Source organism: Arvicola amphibius, chromosome 4 (assembly GCF_903992535.2).
Source record: "Arvicola amphibius chromosome 4, mArvAmp1.2, whole genome shotgun sequence".
In the NCBI taxonomy this organism is placed as follows: Eukaryota; Metazoa; Chordata; class Mammalia; order Rodentia; family Cricetidae; genus Arvicola; species Arvicola amphibius.
The window spans coordinates 155,952,376-155,970,365 of record NC_052050.1 but is presented as its reverse complement, the minus strand read 5'-3'; the positions used below and the strand labels follow the sequence as shown (position 1 = coordinate 155,970,365).

The window sequence follows — 17,990 nt, the reverse complement described above, 5'->3', positions numbered from 1 at the left end:
ATGAGGAGGCAAGCACTGCACATGCGTGACTCCTAAAATGAGGGATCTGAATGAGGAGGCAAACACTGCGCATGCGTGACTCCTAAAATGCGGGATCTGAATGAGGAGGCAAACACTGCGCATGCGTGACTCCTAAAATGCGGGATCTGAATGAGGAGGCAAACACTGCGCATGCGTGACTCAAGCCATCAGGCTGAATGAGGCGAGCACTGTGCATGCGTGACTCTTAAGACACGTGTCTGAATGAGGAGGCGGCTGAAACAGCTTGAGAGTTTTTTGCATTTACACCCTACAGTCTGTAACAGATAAGGGCTTCCAGGGTATGGGTGACTGGGAAACCCAGGCAAAGGAGCCCAATGCCTGCTTTTTAATCGGTATTTGGGTGTTGGGGCAGCTGGCCCAATCCCTGCGTTCAGGGGCGTGGCTGCCCTAGTGGAGTAGGATACCCCTTAAATAGGATCGGGGGCCAGAAGGAGCCCCGTTTTGCTTTCCCCCGCGTTACCTTCTGCTCCGCTGGACCCTTGGTTCTGTAAGTTCCCTTATTTCCCCTTTTATTAAAACTGATTTATTATAAAAGGACTATCTTGGTTATTCCCTAACCCCTCCAACCGCCGGTACCGCCGGTACCCGCCGGTACATTTCCGCCGGTGCCCCCCGGTACATTTGGGGAAGCTGAATTTTCCTCAAGAGATACACAGAATATTTTTAGCTCCTGGATGTTGAACCTACAGAGGCTGTCCACACCCACCGCCCTTTCTCCTCTAGCTGCCTGGAGAGCAGAGATGCGCAAAGATGACAAAGGCATCAGAAACAGTTCCAACTGCCTGGCCGTGGTCGTGAGAAAGGCACAAGTCTGAAGAATGGAGAATGATTATTTCTGCCAGTCACCTGCTGGAAATGTTAGCAGAAGACCAGGAATTTCAGTATTTCATCAAATGCCGTGGCCCTCCTCACTGTTTTCTAGAGTTAGTATGCACAGATATGTACTTATAAATCCTGGAAGACACTAGATACTCCTACAGAGCCTTTGCTTGGGCTCTCAGGCCTTTCTACCTGCTGCATGGCTGTCATTCCAGAAACTACTCAGTTCTGTTGGGATGATGTGTGCACAGGCCTGTTCCTCCTATATCTGAAAAGTGAAGAACAAAGCTTCCCGTCTGCCTCCTGTAATATATGTAATATCTGTAATAAAGAGACGTTAAGGAATAGTGTTCTCTTTTTTTTTAATTTTATATGTATGGATGTTCTGCCTACACATATGACTGTGTACCTTATGAGTGCCTGGTACCCATGTAAACCAGAAAAGGATGTTGGATCCCCTGGAGCTGGAGTTCTAGAAGGTGGGAGTCAGCCACATGGGTGCTGGGAATTGAACCCAGGTCTTCTGGAAGAACAGTCGGTGTTCTTAACCACTGAGCCGTTGCTCCAGCCCCTTGATTTCTTTAAAAGTAACACTGATGATGCTAAAATGTCTCAGTAACATTTTTGGCACACAAAATCCTGATCCAAGATGCTTTTGAAAAGATGCTTCATCTAAAGTGTGTTTGATCCGTGTTCCCTGCGGGATGGATGGCTGCCTTGAAAGCCTTTAACCAAGGAGGACGGGACAACTGTTCTATCTACTTCTGACACGATTCACACAGCCCCTGGGCCAAGTCAGACACAACAGGTTTTGGAGGGTGGCTGAGTGATCCCAGTGCCTGTAAGATCTACTGCTCATTCCTAAAATCAAGCACTTGTCTTTCAAAGGCAAAGGTCACAGAACACTAAACAGAAGGAAAGCACATGGCTCACCTCTGCCTTTGTCCTACTGTTCCATGTCTTCTAGCCCCCAACCACACATAAACCATGAGGACTACTTCCGAAGCCGGGATCGGCTTCAGATAAAGGGCAATGGCTGAATGCTCAGAGGCTGTAGGCGTGCTCCTCTGTGGCCAGAGGCTTTGCTGCTCATCTTGGGGAAGTTGGGCCCCCGAAAGCCGGAAGCAAGTGCTCTGGACTTTTGTTCTTCTTTATCCTGACGAGTCCCCAACTGTCCCTCTCCCTCACCTCTTTGTTCTCCTTGCCTTTTTTGTGATATCTTGGGTCAGGAGCTGAATGTCTGGCTTGGGTTCTAGCCACAGCAGAGGCAGGAAGGACCCCAGGAGAGCTGGGAAGATACAGGAGGAAAGCGAGGGGCACAGGTGGAAAGAACCTCTTCTGCCTCCCTCAAAGTCCTCACTTTGATCCCCGCCTTGGCTGCTATTTGAACTTCTCCTCCGCTTAGAACTGTTTTAAACAATTGTATCTTCTGACTTGGCCCTGTAGGCACCAGCGCCATTCTGGAACACAGCTAGGGCCCTGACTTCAAAAGCAGGGAGCCACTGCAGCGTTCGGGCTGCCTCCATCCCGCTTTGACTCATCTCAGCTCTGGCCTCCTCGAGCAGTATCCAAAAATGAGGGATTTGAAAGCGTTTCATCAGAAAAGGTTAAGGTCAAATATGTAACTTTTGGTTTCTAATGAAGAAGACGGAGCTGGAAAGAATTACAGAAAGCAGCAGGGCTTATAGAGCAAGGGAAGGGGCGGGGGAAGAAGAGCTTGCACACAGAACAAGTGCGCACAGTACTTGTTAAAGGTGGACCCCCTTCTCAGAATAACTTCTCTCAGAACAAAGCTTAGCAGCTGGAATTCTGTGCAGGTGAAAGTTGTCATATTCCCCCCTGTGAATTTACGTGGATTCAGCCACAGACTGGAAAAGCCATCTACAGAACACATGCTGGTGATGTGGATGTCACCTTCTCCTCCTCCCTCCACAGAAGCTCTTAGGCTGAACCCATCCCTGACAAGGGGATGCCACAGGCAGTGGTCACAAAGAGAGGTGGCCACTGGTGGCACCACCTGAACCTGAGACCCTGTGGGAAGGATGCTGGGCTGGCTGCCCAGTCTCCACTGGGCACTGAAAGCAAGCCAGGGGGTGAGATGGCTGAAGGCACTTGAACTGTGGATTTGTCTCGCTTGTTCTGTGGGTCTCCCCGGTGAGCATGGAAAAAGGATGTCCCATGCTCCCGTAACACGCTGAGCGAGAGCCCACTACTGTGCTTCCTATGGCGATGACCCCCCTGCGGTGCACTTACCGGCAATCCTTCAAGACCATCTCTGCCAGGCAGACCACGGTCACCTTTGGCCCCTGGCTGTCCGGGGAAACCTTAGAGACAGGAATATAGCAGCTGTAAGACAAGTCTTCTGAACCCCTTTGCCCCCTAGACTCAACCACATCAAAATCTTTCTGTGAAGTGGATTGTCATTTGAGGAGCATCCAGGGCAGTAGATAAATAAAACTAAAACTAATAGGCTCAGAGGAGTGATCATGAACGAGCCTTGGGCCCAAGTCAGTGAGACAGATAGCTGCAGTGTCCCCCCAGCCTGCAAGCCTAACATCCTGTGAGACAAACAAGCTGACCTCCCTTGAGCTAACTAACTGTGGTGCTGGGAGAACCACTATGCCACTGTGCAGTTACAGGAAAGCACATGACACCACTGTGGCGGGTGGCCCTGACCGTGGCCACTGCGGCGGGTGACCATGGCTGTCCATGTGCACCCACTCTGGTTACAGAATTTCATCCTCACTGCCCTGCCTCTGCATTTGAGGGGGCAGGCATCTGACCCCAAGGCCACTTCTAACATGGTTCACTCCATGCCCTACCACTTACCAATCTCTCCTGGGGGCCCCTGTGGTCCAGGGGGGCCTCGGAGTCCTTCTGTGTCACAAGCAAGGCAGCCTTCTCCTTTCTCACCTGAAGGAAGAAACACAGGGTGCTTAATGTATGGCTAATATATGCTTCCTATATGACCATTGTAGGATGTGCCGACAGAAGGCTCTACCGTTCCGGGAGAGCAGACACAGGGAGAGTCCTGCAGATGCGCCAGCCAGACTCTCCCTTCTCCATCATGACTCTGGTCCATAGCTTCGCTCACTAGGGAGGCATTCTCATATCCATCCCACAGGGCCCGTGTTCTGTCTCCAGCATCACCACACACACACACACACACACACACACACACACACACACACACACACACACGCATGCACGCACGCACGCATGCACGCGTGCAATGCATCTCCTAGGATTCAAAAGGTGGACAGACAAGATTTCAGCTTAAAGAACTCCAAACACTGAGTCCATCATAAGAACAGAATAACACATCTCCATAAGTAGATAGTGTGTGGTGAGGATAGTCACACGGTTGCCTAAGAAGCCCTTGGAAGCTGTTTTCCATGCAACATTAGACTTCTAAAGGGTCAAAATTCTTTATAGCCCAAGTCAGGAATGGTCAACCACGGGGCTGGTTTTACGGGGCCCCGGTTTGTTCTGCTCCAAGGTTAACAAGCACATTAATATTGGAATGCCATTGTTTAGTCCATGCTAAGGCGGTGCTCACATTGGCCATGCAGCCAGCATCCTCCGTCTCCGGATCCAACTGCTAAAGAGATAAATCAGTGCCCTGCACTGACATCACAGCAAACACTTGGAAGGTTAGAGATAAAACCGAGAGCCCAGAGGAAAGCTAGTTAATCCATCAATAGAAAAGTTGTCTGACCCAATGGCACAAACACTCAAAAGGTCGCCAGTATCCTGTGTATAATAGATTCCTGATTTTCCTTAAAGGAAAGACACATACATCCTTTGAGAAGGAAACTCTCAAGCTTTGAACTGAAAGCTTGTGGTAACAGTTGGGACTTTATTTACACACGGGAAGACTGGATTCTCGACCCTGGGAGTAAGGGAAGAACATTTGTCTGGCCTTCATGGCTGTCTCTTCTTCCCGCTCCCCATCATAGTTATAGCATCAGCCGTCAGATCAGAAGAGCTGCGGAATGCGTCTTCTCGGGAGTGGATGTGGAAGACCCCAACAAAGCCACAGGGAATCCTGCACCGTGCCCTACTCTGCCAAAGCCTAAGCCAGGCGATGGGGGAACCTGAGCGGCACAAATACAGTTACTATTCAAAAAATAACAAAATAAATAAGCATCGCTTACCTTTCTGTCCAACTTCGCCTATCAAACCGGGCTGTCCTGGTACCCCGGGAGGACCCTGGTCCCCAGGAGGTCCAGGCTGGCATTCCACAATGCCATCTGAAAGAAATGTTTGTAAACTGTAAGACACAGCGAGACATTCTCTCTCTCTCTCCCAGCGTGACCCTCGATTATCAAACCAAAATATGTCAGGCTGATTTGAATGTTTTAGGAATTCAGTTCTCATTTACACCAAGCGAGCCTGTGGTTTTTTTTTTAACTGGTGGTTCTGGATGGGATGTCTCCAGGACACCCAGACCTCAGCCCGATTTCCCACGTTTCAAGTCACAGAAGAAGAGGAAGTTCCATAAACCTACATATAACCCGCTGATTCTCCGACCAGTGAGCCACACCTCCCTTCCTCCAGGGAGCTGCCTATCTGACTCAGTTAGCCCCTTGGCCCTCCGCTGTCTTCCTTTGCCAAGCCCATCCGGGGAACTTCCTTCCCAGATGAGCCTGAGTTCTTGGAATCAACGTCACCAGAGCTCCAAGCTCATAAACCTGTTGTCAACCACACACGGAGGTTCCACCGCAAACCCCCATCTACAGCCCACAATGGTGATTACCCCCAGATTGGGTTCTCACCACAGATACCCACTACAGCTCATGCTGGCTCTAGCCCAGAAGTACCCAACACTCGGCTTTGGAAATCTGATATGCTCCCACTGACCTGGCTGACTTAAATCTTTTGGAACTTTCTTGTAATTATTGAAACGAGATCGTGGCATCACAATAAGCCAGTCAATAGTTTATACTTCGTGTTCAGCTTTTCTTGAAAGCTGATACAGAAAACCCCACGTGAGTCTCCATCTAGTCTGCATTACACCACGACATATTCCAGTGCAATCTGTCCCCTGTGGACCCTAAGAAGCGTTATGCAGTCTCTCTACACGAAGCATAATACACTCAGCTGTCAATCAAGGTGAAACTAATCACCCTGCTCACCTTTCTTTAACCTCCAATGCCAGGAGACTTAGAGCTGGTTACCATGCCACTTTTCTACATACGCCTATTTTATTGTTAGTGTTTTTTGTAGCATAGTTAATTTTTTAAAACTACTCAAGCAAAAAGTCGATAACTAGCCAATGGTGGGAGGCCCAAGCCTTTCCATGGCATTGCTTCTAGCAGCAAACAGGCCCATCCAGCTCTTCCCTGGGCTCCTGGCATCTGACGGGATATACATGGGCACTTACTTGTATGGCCTGGCTGTCCAGGGGGCCCAGGAGGGCCGGGAGGCCCTGGAGTTCCATCTCTTCCACTGGGTCCCGGTAAAGACACTCCTGGAAATCCCTGGTCGCCTTTTTCTCCTCTTTCGCCTGGGAAGCCGGGAGCACCAATCTGGCCTGGAATGGAGAAGCCTGAAAGCAGTGTAAGAAGAGTTCATGTGACATCACGTGACGGCCTGAAGGCAATGTGACAGCCGTACAGAAAGTCACATTCTTGTCCAAGATAAAATATCTACTCGGATCCTCACCAAGGGGACCCTCTAAGTGAGCACAACCCAGTAAGTCCTGAGGTCAAGCCGGGACAGGCTTGAAGACAAGGTAAGGTTAGATCTGAAAATGTAGAATCCATGTCTGTCACTCTATGTGCTGAGGTGCTAAGGGATAACAAAAGGTGGCCTGCTATAGCCCAGAAGGCTGATGGTGGGGATCCTGGGAAGTACAGCTCAGGGGATCACACACAGACAGTCCTGATGTCCTGGGGAAGAAACAGCCACACGGGGATCCCAGTAAAGACAGGAGGACTCTGGGAGCCTCCGCACAAGTCAGGAGCAGAAAGAAAAGCTGGAGGAAGGCAAAGGGATCCCATCCGCCTCTCTTGGAGAGAACCACAGCCCAACAGCTGGAGGAATTCTGGCAGAGCCAAGATCCATACAATGGCAAGATGTGCACCCAGAGGGTCACCCCAGAGGACAAGTCAGTGTCCCCAGGAAGCAAGCGTCTGTTGTCCACAGTAAGCCTACAAATGAGGACTGACATATGAATCTGTCTATGAAATAGAAAGCAAACACCCACCAGGACACATTGGGTTTTGGTAACTAGAGAGATGCTGCATCCTGTCCCTTGCACACACACAGTGTGTGTGACAAACACACGGGGCTAGAAACTACACAGAAAGTGCAACAGGAAATAGGGATTCTCACCTGGAGGGCCTGGCTGGCCTTGTATTCCAGGGTAACCTTGAAAGAGGAAAAGAGAGAGTTGAATAAAGTGAGACAAAGTCATTCATGTAGCAGACACTTTGTTTCTCTGCCACAGTCTAGCCAGGGCGGCTTGAAGATATCCACAATCTAGGCTGGGAAGACAGAACCAGAGTCCCCAGAATGCTCCCTACAGAGACACCATCCTCAGGAAGTCATGGAGGAAAGGGGCTTCTGAGCACCTGGTGTGACAGGGAGATTGGCAGCTAGAAAGGACAACTTGTCAGGCAGTCAAATTCTTCCAAAAGGAGAAAAGGAAGGAGGGGGATGGGAACAGAAGGGAAGGAAGAGTGGAGGGAGGGGAGGGAGGGGAACAAGAAAGCAGGCAGGCTACACCTACCTTTAGGGCCTGGCTCTCCTCTTAACCCTGGCGTTCCGGGGTAGCCTCGCTCCCCTTTCTCTCCCAGCGGCATGGTGCCTATCACCTGCGTTAAAGCACAGGACGGGTCACAGCTGGTAGGAGTAGCTGATGGCACACTGTGACATATGTGGATGCAAAGAGGTGGTGGTGGTGTGTGAAGGGAACCGGGGAAGGGTCTGGAGAGCTACGAAATGAGTGCCAAGGACTGCTCTGTGTTGAATGCAGGCAGCTCTGCTTGGTTTGCACAGTTTCCTCGGCAGCAACGACTGCCTCGCTCAGTCAGCCATGGCTAGTCTAAAATGCACAACTGCATCCACGCCATGAAATGCATGGCGTGCTTCACAGTACAACAGAGGTGTGCCTGTCTGTGTCTTTCTGGTGGACAGGGCGGGAGCACACACTAACTGTTTTTCCTTTTACTGGAGAATATGTGATGCTTTTACTTTCTTTAAAGACCAAAGAGGCGGATCTCTGAGTTCAAGGCCAGCCTGGTCTACAAGAGCTAGTTCCAGGACAGGCTCTAGAAACTACAGGGAAACCCTGTCTTGAAAAACAAAAAAAAAAAAAAAAAAAAAAAAAGACCAAAAGACCAAAGAGGGCACTTCCTGTATATCACAGGCACAGACCAGGAAGAAGGCAAGGCCAACAACCTCACCGAGAAAAGGAAGGAAACCTGGTGCACCATGATCCTGAGTCCCCACAGAGCAAGGAAAACTGCAGAGTCAAGCAGTGACGCTGCTATCGTTACAGTATCCCTCTGTATCAACTAAACGGAGGGAGTGTGTGGATAACTTGCTTGAAGTGTCAATCCCTCTGCTTCACCTAAGTGAGGGGATACTCTTTAAGGTGCCATTAAGTAGCTCTGATTCAGTCATTCTACAACAGGCACATATATGGAAAAATCACTGTAAATTCCAAGTACGTATAAACTTTCCTTGTCCATTAAAAAATAAATAATGTAGAAACCTTTAAAACTAAATAAGATGTGTTGGTGGAACAGGGGTGAGGTGAGGACCTGAGCACCCTGGGGTGAGTCACAGGTGAGGGGAGAGCCGTAGGTACACCGGGCTCATCAAGACGTGCAGAGGGCAGTAGCCCTGTCATTAAAATGTGGCCTCAAGATTACTCTGACCCCCATGCTCTCATCCACAAGGCGAGTGGCACAGTCCTACACCCGCGTCACCCACAGTGAACAGGACAGGGGTGCCCACTGCTTCAACAATGATTTGGAGCAGATACCGGGTCCAGGTGGGCATGAGCAAGGAACAGACACTACTTAGAAATCAAAAGTTGCTTTGCTAGAACAATCAGGTGATAGTTGATCTGCCCCTCCTACTAAATTTTCCTTGATGGACTATTAATATCTATAACAGGTTTCAAAGTGGGTTTCTAGGTTACCCATGTGCAATGTTTTTCATTTCTGGAGGTAAAAATGATAAAAGTGTGATTGTTAAAATCAGAGAAAATTATTAATTACTTCGTATGGTGGACACCCACTTCCAATAAGAGCATCACATCACACGAGGATACGTTGCAGAGTATCTTATGCCACCTAGGACCCACCTCAAACACACTTATTACTTACAGATCCAGGAGGGCCTGGAAGTCCAGTTTCACCCTTCTCTCCCTGCAAGGAACATACACAGTTATTTGCAGCCATACCATATAGATGACCATGCAGAAAGCTGGCCAGGAGATTTGTGGCAAAATAGAAGTTGGTACTACACAATGCCCAAATCATTGTCCTCTCCTGACCTCTCGCTCTGGGACTGGCTCAGTTACTCTGTGTAGAAACACTGCCCATCTGTGTCACATAAAGGTGACGTGGAAATAAAGATTCTGCCTAAGTGGAAGACTGAAGAGCCAATGCTCACCCTCCTGTGTGGCAGCCTCCCTGAAGGACCATGAGAGCCCTGTAGAACTAGAAGGCTCATCTTTAAATTGCTACAAAGCACAGCTTGCTTCTAACTCCAACTCCTTAGGATGGTTATATGGGATTTTAATGGGATTTACACTTAAAGTCCCCATACAAACTCCAGCGTTGACCTCAGACAAGTTTAAAATGAACTAGAACCCAGTCAGTAGAAGACACAGATGTTAAAAAAATGTCTACATATAACTAATTTATAGATGTCCACATAGATTAGAACCTCCTTATTTTATTAACAAATGAATGGTTAATTTTAAGAAGCAAGTGCGGGCCAACGAGATGGTTCCGTGGGTAAACGCGCTTGAAAACCCAGGACCCACATGATGGAAGGAGCTATCCTCCAACCTCCACATGGGACACACGTGTGCCTACACACACTTGACCAATCAATCAATGTAACTTTTTTAAAATTTAAGAAGAAGAAGGACAAAAGGTGGCCTTCAAACCCATGTTGTCAAAGGGACATGCATATGTTCACAGAGGAACAGCAGAAGGCAAAACCTGGCCCAGGCTTTTTTTTCCCTTATATTTCTGCATTTTCTCCTCCTTTATAACCAGGAAAAAAATTAATCTCTATGAAAAAAAGACAGAAGCTCGACCAAGTGTGTCCCGTGACACTCTTCTTTTACATAATTCATCAGCCCCGGAAAGTCAACAAACTGTGTTGCATCCACATAGAGTAGAGACATTCTCTCCCCTTGAGTTCAGAGTTTTTGTTATAGAAAACAAACGAGCAAGCTTCTAGGAAGAAAGACCCAGTAAAGGTAAAAACTCAGAACAATGCCACCACGCACCTGAGGGCCTGGCCGGCCTGGGAGTCCTGGGTACCCGGAATCACCAGGAAAGCCCTAGAAAGAAGGGAGGTAAAGGATGTTCATCAGAGAGAACGGCGGCCCCCATCCACCCAGACACTGCAGAAGAAGGGGACTTACCGGACTCCCCTTTTCTCCCTTCTCGCCGTCTTTTCCAGGTTTTCCCTGTATAATAAAGAGGTAGACGTGAGCCTTTCACAGATAACTACAGCCACACCACAGCCCTCTTCATCTCTTTCCACACATGCCTGCAGGGAGGAATCAAACATCCCCGGCAGCCGGCAGCTAAGCAGACAGTCTACTGCTGTGCCCAGATAGGGAGAAGCACGTGAGACCGTCAGGGTCCCAGCCACACATAAGCCTGACATGGGAGGGGGCGGGGACTCAGACCTAGTGCCAAGATGGGCAGAAATACCTAAGCACCCGTTCTGACCACACAAGACGGGGAGGTGTCCCCAGGGGAAAGCATGGGTAGTCCTTCTGTAGAAGACTCGGTGGGGTTTGAGGAAGAAGTTAGCTAACCCTACAGATGTATCCATCTTTCCGCTTCATTTCTATGAGTCCGGGCATTTAGAGGGGGGTGTGTTCACCGTGAGGAGCAGACAGAGCTGGGAAGCACTTACCCGTGGCCCTTGCTTCCCTGGTTCACCTTTCTCTCCAAGCCCTGGGGCTCCCTTAAGAGACAAGAGGAGACGGAGTTAGACTCTCTGATATGCGCAAATACAATATGAAGCCAGACACACTTTGGTTACCAATGTCATAATGCAACATCCTTCACACAAAAGCAATAATGGCAAGGAGGACCAGAGTACTCACCTGGAATCCGGGTTCACCTTTCTGACCCTAAAGAAATTGAGAGGTCGGGAAGAGATAGATCAGTGTTATCTAACAGCTACATTGCCCACCTAATGGCTACAGCGCCCACTGACCAGCCAAATTGCCCATCTAGTCGCCATATCCCACTCCCACCCTCAGCTGGACCCCTCCCACCCACACAGACTCTCCCCAGGGCCAGGCTTATTTAAGAAAACCTCTGTTAGGTGGATCGACACAGAACAGCCCCGAGACAACCCAGGACAGTCATTTCTGTTCTCAGAGCTACTCAGTTTCACAGGACAGGACGTCTAGAAACCCTCTTCCCAGGACAAGGTCGGTTATGGCTGGAGAATCTGCATTTGGATCCAGCTTCTCTTTTCCGCTCAGAATTTGTCCAGTAGAAAGCAGACATCCACTGAACGGAGCTCAGACATACCTTTTCTCCTGTTGGGGCAAAGTCTCCTTTTTCTTTAACTTGTGCCTGTCCCGGTACTCCAGGGGGGCCGCTGACCCCCTGCTCACCCTGTTCATGTAAAAATTGAAGGTTAATTAGATATGAGCTGCGTTAGGGCAGTAAAAGCCTGAAGCTAAACACTAGCACACTCTCCTCCCACAGTGGGAGCCTTGACTTCTGCAGGAAGTCACCACTGGTGTCTACAGAGAACAGTGTCTCTCAAGCTTAGGAGTCTGATCAGGGCATGCACCCGTTCACACCACTGTGTCAGTGAGAACACACCAGCTGTGCAGGCACCTGCACACACCACTGTGTCCGTGAGAACACACTTAGTGTGCACTCATCAGCACACACCACTGCATCAGTGAGAACACACCAGCTGATAGGAGACTGAAAGGGGATACTTTAGGTGAGCCCAGAATAAGAGAATCATTAGACTTCTTCTTACTCAGGCTGAATAACAGCTAAGCCACACTCAGAATTAAAGGGCCAGTCAGCCAGACATGTATGAGAGCCAAAGACATCAACAGTAAAAAGCATTAGCCCAGGCTCTGTCCAGACCCACCTTATCCAGTATCCCCTGGTGGCAGTTGCTCATACCAGCTTGTACACCCAAAGACAGACAGCAATTGTGATAATGCCCCTTTGTCTTACCCAGGGACACTACTAGAGAGGACATCAGGGGGTTCACTGTTTGCCCTTCTTGCCAAGAAAAAGATGTTTGTCCAGTTTTCACCACCACCCCACTTCCAAAGCACACATCCTCAGTAAGCATCTGATCCCCGAGAAAAACCAGTTCCCACCACATCAAGGCCTCCTCCTCCTCCTCCTCACAATGGCCTCTCGTGGTTGGGTTTCATAGATGCTACTAAGAGGCAAGCTAAATTTCACTCTTTGGACATGAATTTGAGAGCTGATGTATGTGTTGACTGGGCCCTGTTCCAATAAGTCACTGGGTGCCGCAATCGGCCTCATTTCTTGGCAAGGCAGAACAAATTCTGCAGTCCTGGAAGTTGTCCCATGTCCCCTCCAAACTCAGGACCATGCAGAGGAACCATACAGGGCACTCACTCACCTTGTCACCTTTTGGTCCTTGGAAGCTGGAGCCCATCTGCCCCTGTTGGTTACAAGTGACACTTTATTATTAAGGCTGTCTGTCACCTTGGCCAGACATCCTCAAAGCGCCACACTGGTGGGACAGGAGTTAGGCTTCAAGCAATACTTTTGTCCTGCAAACACCATACACTTTGCAAAAAAAAGCCACGCTGGATGCAATAACCATGCAAGGATTTTTACAAACACTATAATAAAGAATTCGTTCATGTAAGGGTTTTGAACTCTGGGCTCAGAAAAGGAATGGAATGATCAATGAATCTAAGGGATTGCTAAGGGGTGAGTAGATGAAATTGGAGGGTCTCAAAGATGAGGAGGAGGAGGGGGGAGGATAGTAGGTGATTTGGATAAGAGGGAAATGACTGACCGATGATAATCAACAGAGAGAGGTGAACAGATAGTACTAATACTGACAGGAAGTGCTATATATGGGTGAGAAAGGCAGCTTTCCAAAGCTCTTTCCAGTAACGTACAGAGGGGACCATGGCAACTCAACATAAGCCTTTATGAAGGCTGAGAATAATAGAAGAAAAAACACCTTTACCTTTTCTCCAGGGGGGCCAGGAGGGCCGGGGGGACCCTGAAAGAGAGAGCATTTTAGTTAAATAATCTTCAAAATCAACTACGATCTGAAAGATGGCGTACCCCTCTGCACCACACAAAAAGTGGGGCATGGTCCCCAGATGGTGGCACTATCACAGAGGTGATGGCACCACAGGGGTGCATAACGACTGATGTGTCCACAACGGAAGGGACTTGCAGGGGAGGGGGGATGGATGGAGAATCTGAGTCCCTAGGGTTGCTCCTCTGAAGGAGGCATCTTGTCCCCACACTTCCCCTGTTCCTCTGTCATGTCTCAACTGCACCTCATGTTCCCCATCACAGTGCTGTCTCCCCACAGGCTCAGAATCACAGAGCCTAGGACTGTGTGAACCAAAACCCCTGAGACCATGAGCCAAGATAAATCCGTCCTCCTTGTAGACGGTTTTCTTTGGATATTTTCTCCAACAAAGGAGAAGTGGACATGCACAGTCTTCGTACCGACGTCATCCTAAGACTCTGCTGTGGGAGAAGGATGTGACTGCTCAAACATATAAAGCCTTGAAGATAGCCAGCTATGGGTCAGGACAATGATGAAGGGGGCAGAAATCCCTCAAAGGCTAAGGACTGCCCCTTGGGTGCTGAAGGCCTGCAGGTACCAGCCTGTGTTCCTAGCTGGACCAGCCCACATGGGTCCAGCACCTTTCCTCTTCAGATGCAGGGTTCTACCTCAAAAAGCCAATTCTTTTGGGGAGTAGAGGGTGGTGATGCCAAAAAAAATGGTCCCATACTTTCAAGAAAATTTCAGAATGCTCCCCTAAATCATATTTTTTTAAAAAAAGGAAGAAAGAACAAAAGAAAGAAGAAGAAAAGCCGGCCACTCTGTAATATAAAAAGATGCCATTGACCCATAGGAAGGTGAATGGGATCTATCTACACATGTGGACAAAACAATACAAACAGAAAAGAAAGAGATTAACTATTAATATAAGCCTGAGGTTCTCTGAGAGGATGAGCAGTCGGGTGTTACAGGCCACAAACTCAGTCACCTCTGTCCGTTCCTTGCACACTTGGCTCTTAGTAAATAAATGTTTTCACATTAACTTTTCTGTGCTGCGGAAGTGTGGGAATGAGGAAAAGCCTCCCTCCTCCTGCAAAGAATGTCAGCCAGGGGTGGAGTGGCCTCCCCAGTGTTCCAGGTGCTAAGTTCACCTCAGGGTCTCCTCAAGGTCTGTGCCCCGCTCCTAATTGACCCTTAAATTCTAATATGCCCCTGCCTCTGCAACCCTTCTCCCCTGGGTGCAGAGCCCACCCCAGTGACCTTCAGTCTGGCTTCCAGGGCATCTGTCCCAGGATGTCTTAAGGGTTCACAGTATAAAACACCCATTCCCCACAGCTCTGGGAATTGGGGGCCAGAGGTGTCAGCCACACTTTCTCCTAACAAAGAAGCTGAGCTAAGAAAGAGCCATGGGACGAGATTCCCGGTCAGTTCCACATAGTGCCACACCTCTTCTCTAAAGGACTGTCCTCGAAACTTACCGGCGGCCCAGTAAATCCTGGAGGACCAACAGGTCCCTGGAGCCCTGGCACTCCCGGTAGGCCCTACGGTTAGATGAAACAAGAAAGGATTACGAAACTGCAGTCCACCCAGGGGGAGACTTGATGCGTGCAGCAAAGACTTACCGGAGTGCCAGGGATGCCAGGGAATCCTCTTTCCCCTTTCAAAGGTATTCCAGGGGTGTGGCCGATAATTTCACCAGGATCTCCCTAGAAGAGGGAAAAAGAAGAGAAAGATGCAAAAATTGAAAGACATGTAAAGAAAATTAGAATCCACTCAAAACTGGGGTAGGACTGGCCCCAGGCTGGGACTTAGGCCTGGGGAGTTTGGGGGGACACAGGACAACTCTGAAGGTTATTCCTCAGGCACCACCTGGCTTGGTTTTTGTTTGTTTGGAGCTTTTTTGGTTTGCTTGGCTTTTTCTTTTTTCTTCCCCTGGCCTAGAGCTCACCATGTAGATCAGGCTGGCTGGCCAATGAACCATAGTGGCCTGTGCCAGAATCACTTCCTGAATTCTTCCCAAGGCTCACAGGGTGCCCACAGCTTGGCATAGCCTGGTGCCTAGGTCTCTCTGTGTGATTTATATATCATTTTCATACAACAGAGTTTAGGGCATTTGTTTAGAGTATTTTCAGTTGATTTCTTATAAGGAACCCAAGGAAATGAAACTAAATTAAATCAAACATACCTTAATTCCTGGCGGCCCTTGTGGTCCCTAGAAAAGAAAGAAGTTTAGCTATAAGTTTTGTTTCTCCAAAAATATGAGTAGTAATAAGATATGAGTGAGCACCAAAACAATAATTAGAAAAAGAAAATCTATTTGAGTAATCAGATACTCACAGGACTCCCGGTGAATCCAGGCAAGCCAGGAGGACCAAGCGGACCTCTCTCTCCCTAGGAGAGATGGGAAATGTCACACGCGGATGTACACCCCAACACTTCACAACAGACATCACTGTCCCACACTTCAGAACGGCTGCTTCGGTGGCAGCACGCACAGTCTGATACGAGTAAGACACCGGGTACCACTTCATGGGGAGAACCCCGAACTCCCTAGCAAGAGCGACAGAAATAAAAGACTCGGGAAAGCAGATCTGGGGTTGATTTAGTAGATTCCAGATAAAATCTTTAAAAGAACAATTTTAGGCTAAAACATAGAAGTAGAAGGGAACTGTTGTCTTTTCCGTACATTAAATGTGGGGAAGCTGCATTTTCTCATGCGAGAAAGTGAGCTTCAAGGTAGTGACTGCACTGTAGCATGAAGCTACGTGTGGATGCACAAGGCAGGGTCTCGGGTCTAAGCTTACCTTTGTACCGTTGCATCCTGGGATACCTGGGGGACCTGGCGGACCATCTTGGCCAGGAATACCCTGCAATCAATCAAATGAAGAAGTCAACAAAATAGGAACTCACCAGGTGGTAGGATAGTTCATGAAATCGATGTGTATATTTTGTATACATACAGGAAGCCCGGGGTTCCCAGGGTAGCCAGCTATTCCAGGGGGTCCCTGTAAAGACAGAACAAAAGCCTTTCAGCCAATCACAGGGAACTTTACTACTCCTTCACACCTTCCCAGTCAAAGAGCTTAGAACATGAGCACCGAGCAGAGAGCATTCTGGGAAGGAAGCACTGAGACTCAGCAAAAGGTGTAGACCTAACGGAATGTGTGTGTGTGTGTGTGTGTGTGTGTGTGTGTGTGTGTGGTGTGTGTGTGTGTGTGTGTGTGTGTGTGCGCGTGCGTGCGTGCGTGTGTGTGTGTGTGTGTGTGTGTGTGCGTACGTGTGTGAAAGCACACTCTTTCTTGTCTCTAAAATCAAGGTTGTGAATACACAGAATGACATTGTCCTCACTGGATCTCTTGTGTTATCTGAGTTCAAATGAATGTTCAATCCACATTAAAATCATAAACACTTTATGAAGAACTGCTTGTGGGATAAGCCCTTGTCTTCTAATTCCTAAGCAGTCAAGTGCGGCCGACTGCATCCAGAGAGTGGTGACAGTGTTCTCCCTCTCGCAGCCCCACGAGCCCCTGAGAATGCCAAGGAGCGTCAGACACCACCATCCCACCTCCCTCTTCACTATGTAACCACAGCCAAACATTTCCAGACGCTGTCCTAGGCTTCTCTCTGCCCAGAAAGCATCATCTTTGTACTCTCCGGAAATGACGCAGTAGAGATGGTAAAGAGTTCAGCTCTGAAAACTTCTCTCTACATTCAATGACGTTTTCTCCCTCTAATGACTTTGGACAGATAATTAATGACCCCTCTTCCAAATTAAAATGTCTATAAGGGACCTTTGAAGAAGAATGAGCAAGAGTGAGCAAGCTCATCTAGCAAGGGAATTCTGCTTACATACAGTAGCAGCCTGCAGGTAAGAAGGGTGGTGGCCCATGACAGTGAGGAGAGGCAGAAGGGAGGGAGGAAGGGAGGGAGGGAGGGAGGGAGGGAGGGAGGGAGGGAGGGGAGGGAAAGAGGGAGGGAGGAGGGAAGGAGGGAGAGAAGGAGAGGGAGGGACGGAGGGAGAGGGAGGAGAGAGGAGGCGAGAGAGGGAGGGAGGGAACGGAGGAGGGAGGATGCGAGAGGGAGGGGGAGGGAGAGAAGGAGGGGGGAGGGAGAGAGGGAGGAAGGGAGGCAGGGAGGAAGGGAGGAAGGGAGGAAGGGAGGGGGAGAGGGAGAGAGAGGAGAGGGAGGGAGGGAGGGAGGGAGGGAAGGAGAGAGGGGGGAGGAAGAGGGAGAGAGGGGGAGGAAGAGGGAGAGAGGGAGGGGGAGGAGAGAGGAGGGGGAGGGGAGAGAGGGAGGGGGGAGGGAGGGAGGGAGGGAGAGAAGGAGAGGGAGGGAGGGAGGGAAGGAGAGAGGGGGAGGAAGAGAGAGAGAGGGAGGGACGGAGGGACGGAGGGAGGGAGAGAGGGAGGGGGAGGTCAGAGAGGGAGGGGGGAGGGAGGGAGGGAGAGAAGGAGAGGGAGGGAGGAGGGAAGGAGAGAGGGGGAGGAAGAGAGAGAGAGGGAGGGACGGAGGGACGGAGGGAGGGAGAGAGGGAGGGGGAGGGGGATAGAGGGGAAGGGAGGGAGGAAGGAAGGGAGGGAAGAAGGAAGGAAGGAAGGAAGGAAGGAAGGAAGGAAGGAAGGAAGGAAGGAAGGAAGGAAGGAAGG

General features: G+C 49.4%; 1 protein-coding gene across 1 annotated transcript in view; it reads right to left on the bottom strand.

Annotated features, from left to right (window-relative positions):
* Positions 1–17,990, bottom strand: part of Col4a1 (collagen type IV alpha 1 chain) — a 111,674-nt gene that overhangs the window by 28,153 nt on the left and 65,531 nt on the right. Inside the window, exons 5-24 of the mRNA XM_038326946.2 lie at positions 16,305–16,349; positions 16,149–16,211; positions 15,682–15,735; positions 15,530–15,556; positions 14,967–15,050; positions 14,823–14,885; positions 13,288–13,323; positions 12,706–12,747; positions 11,613–11,699; positions 11,177–11,203; positions 10,984–11,034; positions 10,481–10,525; positions 10,343–10,396; positions 9,204–9,245; positions 7,598–7,682; positions 7,201–7,236; positions 6,248–6,412; positions 5,019–5,114; positions 3,691–3,774; positions 3,115–3,185 (exon numbers count right to left, since the gene is read on the bottom strand). Coding sequence (XP_038182874.1) covers positions 3,115–3,185; positions 3,691–3,774; positions 5,019–5,114; positions 6,248–6,412; positions 7,201–7,236; positions 7,598–7,682; positions 9,204–9,245; positions 10,343–10,396; positions 10,481–10,525; positions 10,984–11,034; positions 11,177–11,203; positions 11,613–11,699; positions 12,706–12,747; positions 13,288–13,323; positions 14,823–14,885; positions 14,967–15,050; positions 15,530–15,556; positions 15,682–15,735; positions 16,149–16,211; positions 16,305–16,349 — 1,257 coding nt within the window. The remainder of the gene's footprint in view (positions 1–3,114; positions 3,186–3,690; positions 3,775–5,018; positions 5,115–6,247; positions 6,413–7,200; positions 7,237–7,597; positions 7,683–9,203; positions 9,246–10,342; positions 10,397–10,480; positions 10,526–10,983; positions 11,035–11,176; positions 11,204–11,612; positions 11,700–12,705; positions 12,748–13,287; positions 13,324–14,822; positions 14,886–14,966; positions 15,051–15,529; positions 15,557–15,681; positions 15,736–16,148; positions 16,212–16,304; positions 16,350–17,990) is intronic.